The following is a 16,096-nucleotide window of genomic DNA, read 5'->3' on the forward strand; positions in this document are numbered from 1 at the left end:
CAAACATTACTTAAGATACGTTCCTGACAATTTACACAGTTAATATAGCCAATTTATATTTTTCAGTATGAAATAATTACCGAGGTCCGGTGACCTCATAGCGGCCTGCGGTCACGCTCATGTTGCGTAATTCTTATTATCATGACAAACACCGAACTAAGTAAAACAATCAAGATCATTAAAATCATGATAAAAAACTGTCCAATTGGAAAAAAAACCCCTCAGCAATAAAATCCAACTTGACTCTATTCCTCTGTCAGCTTTCCGTGTTTAGGGTCTTTGTTTACGACTGTGTGTTGCTAAGCAACGGTCGAAAGTTGCTCAGTCACCTCGGTTATCGCGCGTTCGCTTGCCAGACTTTGATTGGAAATGGCATCGATTTATGGATTATTGGTGAGGAGGGTCTGTGTGCTGCTCGATGAGTTGGGCGCTGACGGGGGGTGTTTAGGTGATGTGGCGGAGGAAGCTTCGGAGGCTCTGCAGGTAAAAACAAAACACAACGTCCAACGAGCCTGGATCCCACCAGCGCTGCTTTTCTCCACACTGTCACACAACTACGTCATTTGTTGCAGAGCGACGATTCTATGGACAAGGAGTTCATATTAGATATTGTTTCTGGATGCATCGAGTACAAAACGTTACTGGACATAGTCATCGACGTCTTCTATGTCGAGGAGTGGAAGAGCGTATCTGCTGGTGATCGCAGTCAGTATGTCGGTTAGTAACTTAAAGACCTTTTATCTATTGTTTATCATTTTTCACTGACTATCAGCTATACTTTGGATTGAGCAATCTATGACTCTACATTGTGCTTCAGTCATCTGCTACCTCCTCACGTTTGCCCTTGATGATCTTGGACTTCAGTGTTTTAGCAGCATTGTGAAATCTCTGGGCAGCAAGAAGATGCACTTAGTAAGAAACAAGACATATGTGTTATTTTATTAGAAATAACCATCAATGTATATATTATAGGTCACCCTGCTTATGTGTGTAAATCTATGCAATGTCTTTGGCTGCAGTTCCTGGGCTTTTTCTTCACAAACCTCACAACGTGGATACAGGGGGAGTGGAGTCGAATCTATGATGCAACCTATGTGGAGAAAACCTGGATTGCCCCTCTGCTAAGGTGAAAGATGATGCTCATGTTCAGGCAAAGACATTCACAACTCCAAAGTCAAAGAATGATGAATATTTATGTGTCTGCCATTTCTGTCCTTTAGATGGCGCCCAGAGATCAATGTTCTCATGGACCAACTTGCTGCCAGAATTTCTAGCATGTGTGAAGTCAAGAAAGTATTAAACATCACCACACCGCAGGAGTTCTCCCTCACCAAACCTAAACCTCGTCCTCTGCCAATGCCTGAACTCATCCCACTGCAGGAACAACACAAACCAGTCAGCCCCGTTTACATGACTAAACTCTCTTTCTTCTAACCTCTGTCGCACTATGTTTGAAGAGTTTTTTTACAAGTGTGTATTGCCTTCTATTGTTCTCTAACACCAGTTCAATCCTGAAAAATATCATAGAAACAAAATGTACAATTGTCTTTCTGTGTTGTAGGTACCAGAGAGCACATACAAGACTCCAAAAGAGATGCAGACGATGGAGGAGCTCAGACAAAGGAATCGAAAAGAGGCTGAGGTAAGTCCATCTACAGGGTAAAAGATGAATAAAAGAACAGTGGGGAGGTGAATTTGGGTCAAAAGAAGCCTAACTAAGTAACTGGCACAGAGATGAAAATCAAACAGTTCAGAATCAATACTTGGCACTTGACGAAACCAACAAAAAGCTAAAATCCTGAAGCACAAGAGGCATTACTGCAAATAAGAAAAACAAAAAAGATCCATTAAAGTAAGTGCATCATGCAGTTATCCAATCCATCCTTAGAAACTCAAATAAAACTATTGTTATTCTTATACATATAGCGTTGTTGCTTACTTTCCCCCAGGAAATCCTGTATGAAGCAAATGCGAAACAGTTCCGATGTGGAAATGCAGAGAAGTCTGAACGCACTAAGGTACACTATAGTTTCTGTTCTTTGCATCGATTTCTAAAGTTATTTTTATGTTTTATGTCTAATTTTAAAAGGCAAAAATAAAACCAGTTATGCAATCCCCTTCCCAGTCCTTAATGTCCATAGTGTTTTATGTAAGCACATGTTCTCTCAGTGAATCTTTTTCATGAGCGCCCACATTTTGTTCCACTCCTTGTATTGCAGAAAGTGTTGTCCCAGATTCACGAAGACTTTGATTCCAAGCTCAGATTTGATTCATTTCAATCTTCTGCACTTCCTGCCAGTCACAAGGTGGTGAGATCTAATGACACTATGTGATATTATGGAAATGTAACTTGGTGTGTGTCCATCTCTTATCGTGTGTCGTATTATTTCTGTGATTGCTGCAGGCAGTCACAGCCAATGTTCTTCTGTTTTTATTACTTTTGTTCTGTACAGTTTTTAACAACTTCAATACTTTAACCTTCACACACTGTTCAAACATCAAAATGCTCTGCATGTCTCAGCCAATTTAAATGCACTGGAGAAATATCCCTCATGACCTCACCAGACCTCATACTAGACCTTCAAACTTCAGCATAGTTTCAGCTAAAAATAACATTTCAACATTTTACAGCTTTAAACTTTAAGAACCACAATTCTTTTAACTTTAACCATTTTTCTTTGCTTATTATTGTGATAGATGAACAGCATGCCAATCAAGCTGAACAGCACAGTGATCCTCAGACAGAGGGCACAGCATAAGCGTCTGGCAGAGAAGGAGCACCAAAGGTACAGCACATTAAACATCACTTAGGCTAATCTTTTATATACCTGCATATTTGACGGCTTGACATGATCAGTGTTCAAGGGTCATTGCTGTGTGTTTATGTGTGTGATGAAAAAGACTGGACCATCTGATTGGAGGAGCTGGTGAGCCGTCTTCCTTCCTTCAGTGGCAGAAGGAGATGCGTGAGAGGGACCTTCAGGAGGAGGTCGTGAAGAGTGAGGCCAGACGTATGGAAGGTCGCATCAGTAATGATAAGGCAGCTATAGCTCGCGCCTACTTAATGGAACACAACCAGAAGGCTGCACAGCTTCACAAAGAAGAGGTCTGTAAAGGTCACCCAGTGGCCAGTCAGAAAAGGCATTTACAGAAGATTACACAGTGCTTTAAGTGTGTCAAGAAAGGAATGAATGGACAAATGCTTCTATAGATAGGCCTTCAAGATGAAAATCAGAAAGGGTTGGTTGTTATGGAGGAAAAATGTTTTTTTCATGGTTGTTTCATGCTGTTTTGTGCAGTTTGCCCAGCAGATGCGGAGCTATGCTCAGAGAAAGCTGCAACAGGAAAAAGAAATAAGAGATTTAGCGGAACAAGGACGCCAGAAGTCAAAGGCCTCTCAAGAGAAATTGCTTGCACTGAAACGGAATATAGGTAAGTCATCTCACTTAACAAGTGTGGTTCTGTTGGGTTTAGATATGAAGATCATTTTAATCTCACGATTGTCATGCAAATGTCACAGTAAAAGAAGTCTCAGAGCAAAATCAAGCTCTTCGTCACCAAGCACTAAAGGAAGCACAGGCTGATCAACGCAGAAGATGGGAGATTGTTCAGGAGTTACACGCCATTGAAACAGTTCCTTACATCAGAGGGAATCTTTTCGACAACACTGAGGTGAGTGAAAGAAACATCTCACTTCACACAGATGTGGTGCTTCTGTGTTTTATTTGAGCTATTGTCTTGTGTCAGATTAAAGGCCACAGTGTGTTGGGAGAGATGTCCCTGGAAGAGCTCAAGCTGCGGCTGGCTCTTCTTAAAGTGGCACAGCAAAGTGAGCTGCAGGAGAGACGGATGCGCGTCGTGGAGGAGCAGCAAAGCAAACAGCAGTATCTTGTGGAAAGTATTGATGCCGTCAGCCTCCACAAGAAAGCATTTGCACAGGCTGCTGCTCTCAGGTCAGGAAAAAGTCAGGCTCTGTGGTATGACAGTAGTAAAACTGGGACCCACAAATATCATAAATGCTTACGAGAGTTTTGATGTGTAGAGCGGAAGTGAAGAGGACCACCAGGCTGGATCTTCTGCAGGCAGTCGCTCAGGATGAGAGAATGTTGGCTGTAAAGAAGAAGGTTGACGAGATAAAGGAAGAGCGCCAAAGACTTAAGCAAATTGAAATCAACAAGACTAAAACCTCTGGACAGGTGGCAGCACAGAAAGTGAGTTTGAAATTCAGAAGTAAGATCAGCTTGTTTCTCTTTGTAAGCGAGGTCAAAGTATGTTCTGTTTTTGTTACTGCAGTGTTGTTTGTGCATTTACCTATAAATAATCTGCCTTGCTCATCTCCTTATTCCAATCCTTCCAGAATAACCCCAAGGTGAAAAGCTGGGCGCAGCTGGAGAAGGAGTTACAGCTTCAAATTCAGACGGAAGCAACTGACATTGTTTCATCAAGGAAAACACTCACTACATAACTATGTGCTTATACTCTCCACAGGAATGCTCATTGGAAGCTTCGGTCACATTTGCTGCAAGAAAAATGCATGGAATAATTTACATTTCACGTTTAGTTACAATCTTAATGCGAATAATTTAGCATGAAACTGCGATTGAAGCATTTCTCCTGTCACAGTGCGATTCCAGGATTCTTTATTTATTCTTTATTATTTATCTGAATCTTCACTATATGATACATTAGAGCAGTAATGACTCTGCTGGGTGTTGTCTGAGGTTTGTTATGTCATGTAACCATAAGAAATGTTTCATTTCCCCAAGAGACGTGAAACAGGAACTAGAACACTGATGGGATGCTTCTCTGGAAATTTAATTTCATCCTAAAAGTAGCATTGAGGATATTTTTATATCTTGTTTGTTCTGCACATGTGTCAGTCATAAGCTGCTGTACTAACTGTGACTCAGTGACATCAGGACAACCCTTTACAAGACAGAACTACAGTAATATCTACTTTTATACAATTCTACAAGGAACATTTATGTAGTATAATTTACTCACTCTCTCTTCTGCTCACTATCTACTCTCACAGACTCTGTTTCTGGAATAGGGGAACTGTGTTTTTGAATTTGATTGAACACTTGAGAACTCTCATTTTAATTGGGTTGAAGTACAATTTTTTCTAGTAATCAGCCAGGAGAGAACAGCAAAATGAGTAATTGTTTTGTTTTGTTATTTTGTTACTTAATACTTCCATTAACCTCTCACAGTTTGGGTTGTAATATAAAAGAAACATTAGCGCCCCTGTAGGTTGTGCTGGGTAAAAACAGGAGAGCGTCCCGAATCCATAAAGTTGTTTATTAAGTTTCCTCGTTTGTTTGGCTGTGCGCGGAGCAGTCTCGTTGATTTAGACATTATTGTATGTTGTCTTGGTTAAATGTAGACTAATTTAGTTTTAATAAAGAATATGGAGTTGGCTTATTGGTTAGTATTTCTCTATATTGTCATCTAATTTGCTAAAAGCCCGAGCACTGGACGAGACCATCGTACTTTAACCCATGACTTGCCCATAACTTGCTACGATTGAACAATTTCTAGCCAGTGTTGCCTTCCAAAGCAGAATCACATGATGTGTGTTTTGTCATATGACTCTGATGAGAGGACTGAACCTCTGCAGGCGAGCTGCTGCGTCCTCTGCACAAACAAAGGCGACTTGGCCACTTGTCAGGGATAAGATGCTGCGGCTTCATGTTGTTTAGTGGTAGTCTTCGATAAAATGTGGAGGATGGATTGTTGGGCCGTTCTACCTGTGATAGCCGCCGCTTGTTTAGGTAAGATTTACATGCATGTACTCCTCTAACTTGACATAAAACACAAAACATTTGCAAAAATCCTTGCATTTAAATCTTTATTCACCATTTACACTGATTTACTATGTTTGATATCGGAACGAGTTTTCTTCCTGAACAGTGAAATAGTACAACGATCTGAGTTAATATATAAGAGGATTCTTTGCTTGTAGTTGCATTGTGATGAAGATTGGGATAATAATTGACTAAACGTGATGTAATTTCAGCTCTGCCTCCATACTTTACAACAAAAATTGCCTTTATGAAATACGCTTTATAAGTTAGATGACCTTGCCTTATAAAACTAACAACAACAACAATTCTGTGTTACTCAACTTTACTTCATTCCACATTATGGAGTTTAATTGAACATATTCTGCCTATAGGGAGGTATAGCTTTGCTGAAGTATGTATTGTATCCATCTAAACATTTTGACTAAAATAAAACAGTTCCTCTTCCTCTACCATCTTAATCAAGAATGATGTCTCACCATTTTGAGGGAGAAATGTTGCCAACTCAGAGAATACTAACCCAGGGAAATCATATGACCTCTTTTCTGAATAATTGTATTTCATGAAGAGGATGGCTCTTATTCAAGAAAGCACTTAAGCACAGGGCTAATGTGATTACTGCTACAATATGAGCTCTGTTTGGCTGATGTCTTTGTAAAGGTTGCCCCCACTTCTTAGTGGTTAGAGAATGCTAAATGAAATACACTTCAGATTTTTGGAGTGATACAATTTGATGATGACACATCTATTTTTTTATGTATTATTTGATGTCATGCTTTTTAATAACGCATTGAAGGCTGCCTGTTAAATCCCATTCCAGGCGTGGTAGTAAGCCAGACCACACTCGCTCCTGCCGTGATGAACACCACAGTCAGTGAGAATGTGACTGCTCTGACTCCGACTCCCATGACTCTGTTCACCACGTCCCCGGGCTGCTCAGCATTCAACTTATCCACTTGTGAGCTCTGTGCACCAGGATCGTACTATCACAACGGTGAGACTCACACTGTGACGTTTAACATGATCGATCTGATTACTCTTCTGCGAGATACTTTATGATCAGGCCTAATCTCATTTTTGTTTACTATGTACTTGCTGAGTCTGACAAACCTCTTGACACAAATCAAAAGAAAGAATTGCTCACTGTAATGATTGAAAATGTCAGTAAAGTTAGAAAGGATTCTCTCTTCCTCCTTAGACATCCTGCTGTGCTCATGTTGTGCTGAATCTGGCATGTGTTTATTTCCTGGAGCCTGCATGCCTTGCTCTAAGGGCTTCTTCCAGCCATTGGCTGGCCAACAACAGTGCATGCCCTGCAGCCGGGGCTTCTACTCAGAGTAAGAGCAAGGACTTTGTCTGCATACAACAGTGTCTGAAAATATTGGTTCCCTTGCACATTTGAAAAAAAACGATCAACTCACAATTGTCCCTAAAAGAAGTCGCAATTGACAAAAAACCTCCTCTGTGTTTGAGACATGGTACAGGGTTCTTTTGTTTGAAGGCTTACATTTTTTATTCATGGTGAATCAACTTCTAAGGTGCCAATAATATTGTCCTGGTGTCAGGACTCTCTCTATCTCTCGGATAGGACTATTATAGCTTTTTTGTTTAGTTTGTCTGCAAAGCAATGAAATATATATGTAGATACCAAGAGTTTTAATTTCACAACTTTCTGGAAATAGTGGTGTTTGAAAGGCTTCCATCTTTAGCCCCCTATGCTAGTGGTACAGCATCTCCAGAGTAGCCTGTGGTTATGTAGCTCAGTCGGTTCCACCTGGAGTTTGTCCTACTTCTCTCTGTGGTGTGGTACACAGTAACTGGGGGGTTTCATGAGTATCGGTAGTCTTCCCCGCATTGTTTGTTTACCCTGTGAAAGCTTTCAAGTTGAGCGTGGTAGTATAGCGCCCCCTCGTGGTTACGCTCGCTAGCTAGCACGCTTTGCTATTTAATGCGTTAATCCAGTATGTGAGAGGCCGCACCTAGTGGCGGAACTCTGTATGGCTGCCGCGCCCGAGGGGAGGGTATATAATGAGGGACAGGTGAGGGGGGAGGATATATAATGAGGGACAGGTGTGCCCGAAAGTGATGTCACAGGAGACCGGAACCTAAGATGCGGGGAGAAGTTTTATGTTTTGGAAATCAGCAAGCTCGTTTAAAGATTTACAGATAAAGTTTTTAAATAGTTGGCTTCCTTGTGTTGTTTAGTGGCAGTATGTTGTTAACCCCGGTGACGGAGGATGCGAGCCTGACTTGGGTTTGAGTTTTTTCTCTTTGTTTATTAATGTGAAACCTGCTCGTATCCATCCATAAATCAGAAATAGCCGTCCTCACTCAATACGATTTATTCATTATTAGTTTGGGTGATTGTTTCACGTCAAATATTCTTATCTTCGTCCCTGTTTTTCGCTCGCATCGTTATGCTGCACATATTGTGGTATTAGAGTGCCACCTAGTGGATAATGTGAGTGCTAGCATGTCCGTGTAGTCGTGTATCTCTTTTGCGTAGTCAAATTAGTTGTTTCATGTTCTCTGTTGTTTATTTGCTTTGTAGGAAACCACACCTGTTAGTAGGAGTACAGAACACTGTTGGACTGTCGTGTTCATTTTAGTCGTTCCTGTGCTTAACATTCTCAGAAAATTGCAAGGCTGCCAATATTTTTGGCCACATTGAAGGCCTGTGATAGACTAGCAATCTATCACAGTGTCTTGCAAAATGACTTGGATGGATCGAATATATTTCGACTGTAATGGTATTAATTTTACTGTCGATTTTGATAATTGTCTTTCTTGTGTATTTCACATCTGCTGTACAGTTTTACTGGGAGCCCGTTATGTCAGCCCTGCCCTGCTGGATCCTTCAACAATCAGACCGGCTTAGACAGTTGTGGAAGTTGCTCCCCTGGTACGTTTACTTTGAATTACACAAACACTAATAGCAGTTTGGACATAGTGAATTGGTTTTAGTTCTACAGACAAACACAGTATCATACATAGCCAAATATATTTTAAACTTGAGCTTGCCTAGATCGAAGTTTAGCAATAATAAAATGATGTTGATGTGATGACTCAATTAAATTCTGTCCGCTATTTTCAGGTTTCTCTTCCACACAGAATTCCACCTCCTGTAAACCATGTGAACGAGGAACGTTTTGCAGGTAAGTCGCAGTTGAATGTAATGAATATTATACCAAATATTTAGCTGTTAAAATCATCACAAAGATGACATTTGAATTTGATAAAAAATAATAAAAGGAAAACTTTGGTTTCATCAAAAGTAGGCCAAATCCAGGACGACTGCATGTGCAGACACTTAGATCACCATGTTTGGACCAATGTTTTCACACCTTCCTTGTTTAGAACAGCTGACACTGAAACTCAGGGTGATGCACCACATTAGTCTGGGTTATTAGATCTGAGGGGAATTGGAACAAGAAAACTGAACCACTGAAAAAGCAAATCTATTATTTTGTTTGCCTGAAAATGGCCGACATTTGGTCATTTCCACTACAGTTGTGCTTAATACAGAAGATAGATTGGCTATTGTAGTGGACCGACTGCTATTGTGCATCCTGCTTCTGACATTTCTGTTTAACTTGATGCCGATACGGGTTCTTTCCTCCTCTTCAAGATGAGATAAAGGTAGATGGTGATGATGATTTTTGTTCAATGAAGAATAGTACATACCTGTTTCATGTTGTGTTGGTCTGTGTTGTAAACAAGCATTTGTGTCTCTGGCAGCTCATCCAGCTGTCCCAGGTGTCAGAACTGTCCTGGAGGCACAGAGTCTCTCCTGGCTGCTGCTACAAACTGCACACCCTGTCGGCCCGGTAATTCACAACACACTAACTTTAAACTTCAAGGTTCTTCTTCGGCATTTTAGGTGTGCTGCAGATCCAAAGGGGGTGCGTGGATTCCCCACATTCATCCAGCTGATCTCTGATTTTGGACAGGCATGCACAAGCCTCCGCCTCAGAGTATGTGTCAGATCTGCAACAGTGGCTTCTTCCAGATACACTGGGGCCAGGAAAGCTGTGATGTCTGCCCAGAGGATCACTACTGCCCTGTGAGTACTGCACCCTCTGCACGCACCAGGAAAACATGCTTGGCCTCTGCGTGTGTTTGGTGACGGAGGATGTTCTTGCAGAGTCCAGATGTGAACGCCATCAAGTGCCCCAGTGATGCGTTCTGTCCGGCGGGCAGCACTGCTCCTGGTTACTGCATGGAAACCTTCTTCCGTAAAGCAGGAGAAACCTGTGAACTGGCTCCTGTCACTATTGCTCTGTTGGTCATTGCTGGTGGAGGTGAGTAACACTGCAGGGAGAAGTACAGAGATATTTGTCAATGAAGAAGAAATCTATTTTTTTTGTCATCACAATCAAATGGAACATAAACATATGGAATGCAGTAAGGACCAAAATCAGTCAGGCATCGGTGTCTTTTCAGGCTGACTGCATGATGCTTTCCAGAATAACTCCCTGGTGCTTGTCCTCTCTCTCTTCCAGTGGCTTTACTTTTCATCATTTTAATGGTAGTTCGTCGACGGAGAGACACGGACGGAGAGCTGTCTGTGTCTCGAGCTCCATTGTTACGCAAAGAGCGACCTCAGGGTCGATACTATGGGATTCCCTGTGATGCAGAACCTGTGTATGCTGGCTGGTGAACCAAAACCAAATTTAGTCTTTATTCTATTAATTCCCAATTATGAAAATACCGATGGCAAAAACCTTGGATTGTCATGTTTTGTACTTAGTGGTTTCACAGTTCTTGGGATGTGGTACATTTGAATATATTATTGACAAACAGAAGTTCACTGTGTGTGTTCATGTTGACTGACACCGTTTCAGTTCTATTCCGAGTACGTTCCTTTTTGTAAAGTAGGTTATTAGATTGTGAGAGGTGCACTGGAACTGTGAAATGTGATTGGTGCCTGAACCCGGTGAGAATGTTCCTCATGAAAAGCACTTTTTTTTGCCTGACCCATGTAATTGATTCACTTTGCACTCTGTGGTTCTTTATGGGTGCAGCCTTCACTTTATGCACTGCGGTAACAGATGTGTGTGTGTGTCTGTGCCTTGTGGTTTTTTTTAATTGCCATTTGTTGACATTCCATCATGTTCGTTTCTTTAATACTTTTGTTCACCTGTCTTATTTTAAAAGATTGTATTTCTATGTTTTAAATGTAAAACAATTAAATGACTAATGTGAGGCTGCTCTTTGTGCCGTACAACATCCCATAATTAACACGCAGGGGGGAAACTATCTGGGGAATTAATGTCCACACTATTTTAAAATTCATTAAAAGATTTATTGATCACATTGAAGAAAACGAGTGCTTAGGCAGTGGGGAAGGTAGATGATGATGACGACGAAGCGTTAAAAAGTCATTTAAAGTACATTAATAGGCAAGGTCCTCAGTGACGTTGACAGTGTTCCAGGTCTGAGCTCAGCTGGATAGTTCTACTTGATAGGTGCTTGTAAGGCCTGGGGTCATTTGCATGGGGCGGGGTAATGAGCTGCAGGGTTGTTCCAGGTCTCTCCAGCCATTGGATGCCCAAGATATGGCACGCATCTCTGACCTGTCGGGTAATGGACGGGGTCATCATTGGAGACGGTCGATTCAGGAAGAGGCTGCAATGCGGATTCCTCTGCAGGGATTTCGTCGACCATCTTGTCTAGCCACTCGGCGAAGGAGCTGTCATCACATTCGTATGTATAGACGCGCTCTTCCTGCTGCTCCACGATGAAGGAAGAGGTCTCGGTAACTAGACTGGGGCCAGGGTTGCTCATGGTGTGGGCTGCGGGGTACCACCTATCAGCATCCTGAGCACTCTGACTTGGCTGTGTATGTTCAGTGCCATAATCGGAGGCGTTTGCGACAGGAAAAGGCTGCTCCGTGGACTCAGAGGGGTGTGGCTCCTCACATTCACAGGCAGACACAAACACTGGAGGAGCCTGCTGCTCCATCATGGATTTCTCGGCAAGAGCGATGGCTGCAGGATTGGGCTCAACTGGATGGGACTGCATAGATCCTTTATGTATAGAGACCATCTGCGTGGGGGGAGGGTCTTTCCAGTTCTCTCCAGCCCATGGTTGGCTTATGTATGGCACACATGTCTGCACTGTCTGTATTGTCTGAAAATGGGCCGAGCCCTCATTGGAGACATTTGGTTCAGGAACGGGCAGAAATGTTGGATCCTCTGCAAGGAACTCATCTATGGCCTGGGCTATCCAGTCTGCCTCAGCCTTATCACATTCACTAGCATTGGTATGTTCTGCTTGCTGCTCCATGTTAAAGGAAGAGCACTCAGCAGCTGGGTTGGGACCAGGGTTGCTCTTGGTTGAGGTGGGGGGGTACCACATACAGGCATCCTGAGCAGGAACCTGCTGCACCCAGCCAGCATTCCCTGCCACATATTGGATCATCTTGGCCGATGCAGGAGCGTTATTGTAGCCTGGCCATCCACTGACAGCTGGGTAGCTTTGCTCACATGAAGCTGGCATCATTTCACCAGCAGGCACAGGGAACATATTTTGAGGATAAGACTGTGGAAACCTCTGATGTCCATCTTGTATTTGGGCATGGAGCACCTTCATGGGTGGCGGGGGGTAGTGAGCAGCAGCGTTGTTGTTCAAAGTCATTACAGCTCCAGGATGGCCCAGGTACTGTGCATATCTCTGACTGGCCTGCAGATGTACAGTGCTGGCGGCCGGCACAGAGAAGCTTGTGTGGTTCTGCATGTGGCCTTGATGTCCATCTGTATGGGCAGGGACCATCTGCATCGTACGGGGGTAGTAACCTGGAACAGAGTTGTTCCAGGTCACTCCAGCTCCAGCATGTCCCATGTATGGTCCATATCTCTGACCCGCCAGCCCCCAGGACTCATTCCCTGCATGGTTTTGAACCATCTGGAGTGAATCAGATGGGCCGACAGAGGAAGAACTATTGATTGTTGATGCAGGTCCTACATCCATTCTGGCCCATTTGGTGGTCTCAGAGACTTGAACTTCTACTTCCTCCAGGATCCTTTTCTTTGTTGGCTTTGGGTGGAACTGCATGGATGCAGGATGATCATTTGTCTGGATGGGGTTTCTCTGGGCATAGAGGGAAGCGGGATCTTTCCCACTGAAGGTTGCGACTGCGTGGCTCTCACAGGTCTGGACTTCACCCATCACAGTGACATATGATGTAGAAACCTGCTGCCCTGTCCCCGTGTACGTGTCATCGCTCCTAAAGGTAGAGCAAGAATCAGCAACTAAATCCCTGCCAGTAGATTCAGCTGTAGCTCCCTGGCACTCCAGAACATAGTCTGACAACGCTCCACCTTCCTGCACATACCCGGGTAGGTTTTGTGTTTCAATGCCAAAAGTGGTATAAAGATACTGGAAGACATCATCCACTGGAATATGCTGCTTGTTAAAAGTCTCCAGCTGTGCATCCTTTTCTTTCAACTGAACAATCAGCTTGGTGTAGTTCTTCAGGGGCGATCTTACTCTCCTGGCGTCCATATGCGGCTGTTCGTCATCAAACGGCTGCTTTGGGAGCCACGCTAGTGTTTCGTCCGATTTCAAATTCAGCTGATCCGTTAACTTCTGGTAACTTCTCCTGGGCGATTTCTCTCTATGATTTGACCTGCTGACTGTCATTGTCATGGAGCTGTACGAACCAGCGAGGTTTCCGTGAGCCATCAACTGCCGGAAATCCCTATCTTGCTGTTCCTTCGCTCTGAGTGTATCCAGTAAACTTTGGTATTCCTTTCGCGGTGATTTGGCTTTGCTCTCCTTCATGTTGTAGTGTGTCCCTCCAGTGGGCAGCTCCAGGACGCTCATCTGTGTCTGGCTCGGAGCCTCGTCTGTCATTTACAGTACAGTGTTTCCCCTCCAACACTCGTATTGCAAATGATTACCTGGAACGTTACCAACGTATATGTATGCGGCCGTTTCTGACGTCACGGGGCCAGCTCGAGGACACTGTGAAATTGGGGGGACAGGACGTACCTCAACGTCATGGACTTTTGACGTCACAGTCGCCAGCTGCCCAGCGGAGCCAACCTAAAAACGACCCATTCCCCCAAAGAAACGGACTTTAAAGGACCTGCGATCGGCAAGACCCGCAGGCTCTTTGTGTAGAGGTCCCAATTGTTTGAAGCATTCAATGATATCAGATTTGACGCATTTATTAGTCTACTAACGTTCGGGGGAAACAATTAAATAAAACGATAAAAAACGAATAATATTTATCTTTTCCATTTTCGTGCAGGCCTCCATGTGAGAACAGTACATATTTGAGAAAGGAGTCGCCATAACTCGCACTCAAGGTTTTGTTTTATGGTTTGTTTTTATTTTTCTGATTGACGAGATTGATGAGTCCTCCAAGCCAGGAGGTGGCGGTAATGCACCGCTAAGCTCGTTTGCCAAACGGTTAGTGAAGCTTCTCCTACACAGTAAATGCCGGTACCCTTTCAATCGTATCTCGTATATTATCGTACCTGGGTTATTCTGCTCATTGGATTACACACACACGCTGTTACACACGCATCTGACTGTGTGACTGTCTGAAGCAGATACATGTAAACATCCACAGTCCAACGCTCACTGCGATGTCATGATTTGAGAGAGAATAAGAGGTTGAGATTGAGATGGTGCAACTTCATGCCGTTGTTCTAATTCCCCATATTACACATTAAGAAACAAGACCATAATGCAATAAGTGCTAAACTGATGAGCCAAATGTAAACATATACAGGTACATATTTGAATATTTTTTGTCAGTCATCTGAGAAAGTGAAACCCATATTATATAGCTTATATAGATGCTGATTTCATTTTCCAGCAGGACTTGGCACCTGCCCACACTGCCAAAGGTACCAAAAGCTGGTTCAGTGACCATGGTGTTACTGTGCTTGATTGGCCAGAAAACTGACGTGAACCCCATAGAGAAGCATAACCATCAAAATTTCAAGATAATAAAGGCTTGAAATATTTCACTCTATGTGTCATTAATCTATATAATATATGGGTTTCACTTTCTGAAAAGAGTGACAAAAAATATTGGACTTTTTCATGATATTCTAATTTTTTGAGATGTACCTGTACTGTATGTTTGTATGCACGAGTAGTTATGTTTAACGATGTGGGAGCCTGTACCATGTCATGAATAATGACACTGATATGAGGGTTTGCCAGATGTTTTCAGGAATGTGTAAGCGGGGTGGATTTTTCTTATTGTTAAAAAGAAAAACAGAAGTGTAGGTAATAATATTATCAGTAGGAACAATAACATTAACTACACTTGTGCTTTTCCTGCTGCGATTGATTAAACAGGTCAGAAGGCTTTATTGAATTATTATTAAATTATGTTAAATCTGTTAATATAGTTTCCTTCCTGTTTCCTGAAGGTGATTGATGATGTTTCTCTGACATCATTGGCTTGCCAGGTTAATGATTCCTCGACATCATCATCTCAGATCTTTAATTGGGGCAAAGGTTAGACCAGTATAGTTGTGACATCACACATGTTGCTATCATCATCATGCATCATAGCTTTCCAAGAATCACACCCACGTTGAACCCTGCAAGTTACCAAATAACACTCATGACTAGCTGCATCTCACATTAAGCACACTTATTTCTTCTTGTAAATATTTTCAGCTGTGCATTCAGTTTAATCTGATTTGCTGTCTTTATTAGTTCAATAACGTTCTACAAGAAATTCATTAAAAACTACATGAAGAAACAGGTTGCCATGACTCACACTGTTGTTTATCATATTTATATGGATAATGGTGAGGAGTAAAAGCCGGAGCACACTCAAATCTGCACTATCGGCTGAAAATGAAAGAGAATCTCATTTTTATTCGGGGACTGTGATCCTGCTTGTGCTCCCTCTCAGAGTAACCATGAACACACCTTCCATTCCACACATCATGTGGAAGAGTAGGGGAGATGTTGGCATCTTCATAAACACTGTTTTGTGTGCTAATGGCCCATATTCCACTTAAAGAAGCAAAACCATAATGCAAATAAAAGTGATCTCGTCTCTCTCTCTAACGTTGCTGCGACACCGGCCCAACATATCACGTTCTCACCTTATCCTCATTCAACAGCTTCCTACTTTTGTTGTTAACCACAAGATCTGACCTTGTCCTAATATTCCTTGTACTTTCTTGTTTCTACTGGCTCTGGCGCTCTCTCTCTCTCTCTCTCTCTCTCTCTCTCTCTCTCTCTCTCTCTCTCTCTCTCTCTCTCTCTCTCTCTCTCTATCTCTCTCTCTCACATTATTACACATTATTGAA

General features: G+C 42.6%; 2 protein-coding genes across 2 annotated transcripts; both read left to right on the plus strand.

Annotated features, from left to right (window-relative positions):
- The first annotated feature begins 369 nt into the window (after positions 1-369).
- Positions 370-4,465, plus strand: cfap99 (cilia and flagella associated protein 99). The gene is made up of 15 exons (XM_076158514.1): positions 370-483; positions 573-717; positions 818-912; positions 1,020-1,126; positions 1,221-1,395; positions 1,562-1,642; positions 1,950-2,018; positions 2,220-2,306; positions 2,698-2,786; positions 2,902-3,106; positions 3,300-3,432; positions 3,521-3,672; positions 3,748-3,964; positions 4,051-4,211; positions 4,358-4,465. The coding sequence occupies exons 1-15, from the start codon at positions 370-372 to the stop codon at positions 4,463-4,465; spliced, it is 1,938 nt and encodes a 645-aa protein (XP_076014629.1).
- A 653-nt stretch (positions 4,466-5,118) lies between these two features.
- Positions 5,119-11,010, plus strand: LOC143007079 (uncharacterized). The gene is made up of 9 exons (XM_076158472.1): positions 5,119-5,774; positions 6,625-6,798; positions 7,003-7,141; positions 8,618-8,706; positions 8,899-8,959; positions 9,543-9,631; positions 9,755-9,867; positions 9,949-10,105; positions 10,307-11,010. The coding sequence occupies exons 1-9, from the start codon at positions 5,720-5,722 to the stop codon at positions 10,462-10,464; spliced, it is 1,035 nt and encodes a 344-aa protein (XP_076014587.1). The 5' UTR covers positions 5,119-5,719; the 3' UTR covers positions 10,465-11,010.
- Positions 11,011-16,096: the final 5,086 nt, after the last annotated feature.

The sequence above is a fragment of the Genypterus blacodes genome, unplaced genomic scaffold (genome assembly GCF_046128005.1).
Source record: "Genypterus blacodes isolate CSIRO-AG114 ecotype Tasmania unplaced genomic scaffold, CSIRO-AGI_Gbla_v1 ptg000082l_1, whole genome shotgun sequence".
Lineage (NCBI taxonomy): Eukaryota > Metazoa > Chordata > Actinopteri > Ophidiiformes > Ophidiidae > Genypterus > Genypterus blacodes.

What these genes read in the sequence shown, in the direction of transcription:
- cfap99 (XM_076158514.1), top strand. Translation starts at nt 370, where the DNA reads ATGGCATCGATTTATGGATTATTGGTGAGGAGGGTCTGTGTGCTGCTC. An exon ending in AGAAGTCTGAACGCACTAAG is followed by an intron (nt 2,019 to 2,219) that starts GTACACTATAGT and finishes CTTGTATTGCAG; the next exon opens with AAAGTGTTGTCCCAGATTCA. An exon ending in TGCTCTCAGGTCAGGAAAAA is followed by an intron (nt 3,965 to 4,050) that starts GTCAGGCTCTGT and finishes GTAGAGCGGAAG; the next exon opens with TGAAGAGGACCACCAGGCTG.
- LOC143007079 (XM_076158472.1), top strand. Translation starts at nt 5,720, where the DNA reads ATGTGGAGGATGGATTGTTGGGCCGTTCTACCTGTGATAGCCGCCGCT. An exon ending in TTGTGGAAGTTGCTCCCCTG is followed by an intron (nt 8,707 to 8,898) that starts GTACGTTTACTT and finishes CGCTATTTTCAG; the next exon opens with GTTTCTCTTCCACACAGAAT. An exon ending in GAACGAGGAACGTTTTGCAG is followed by an intron (nt 8,960 to 9,542) that starts GTAAGTCGCAGT and finishes TGTCTCTGGCAG; the next exon opens with CTCATCCAGCTGTCCCAGGT.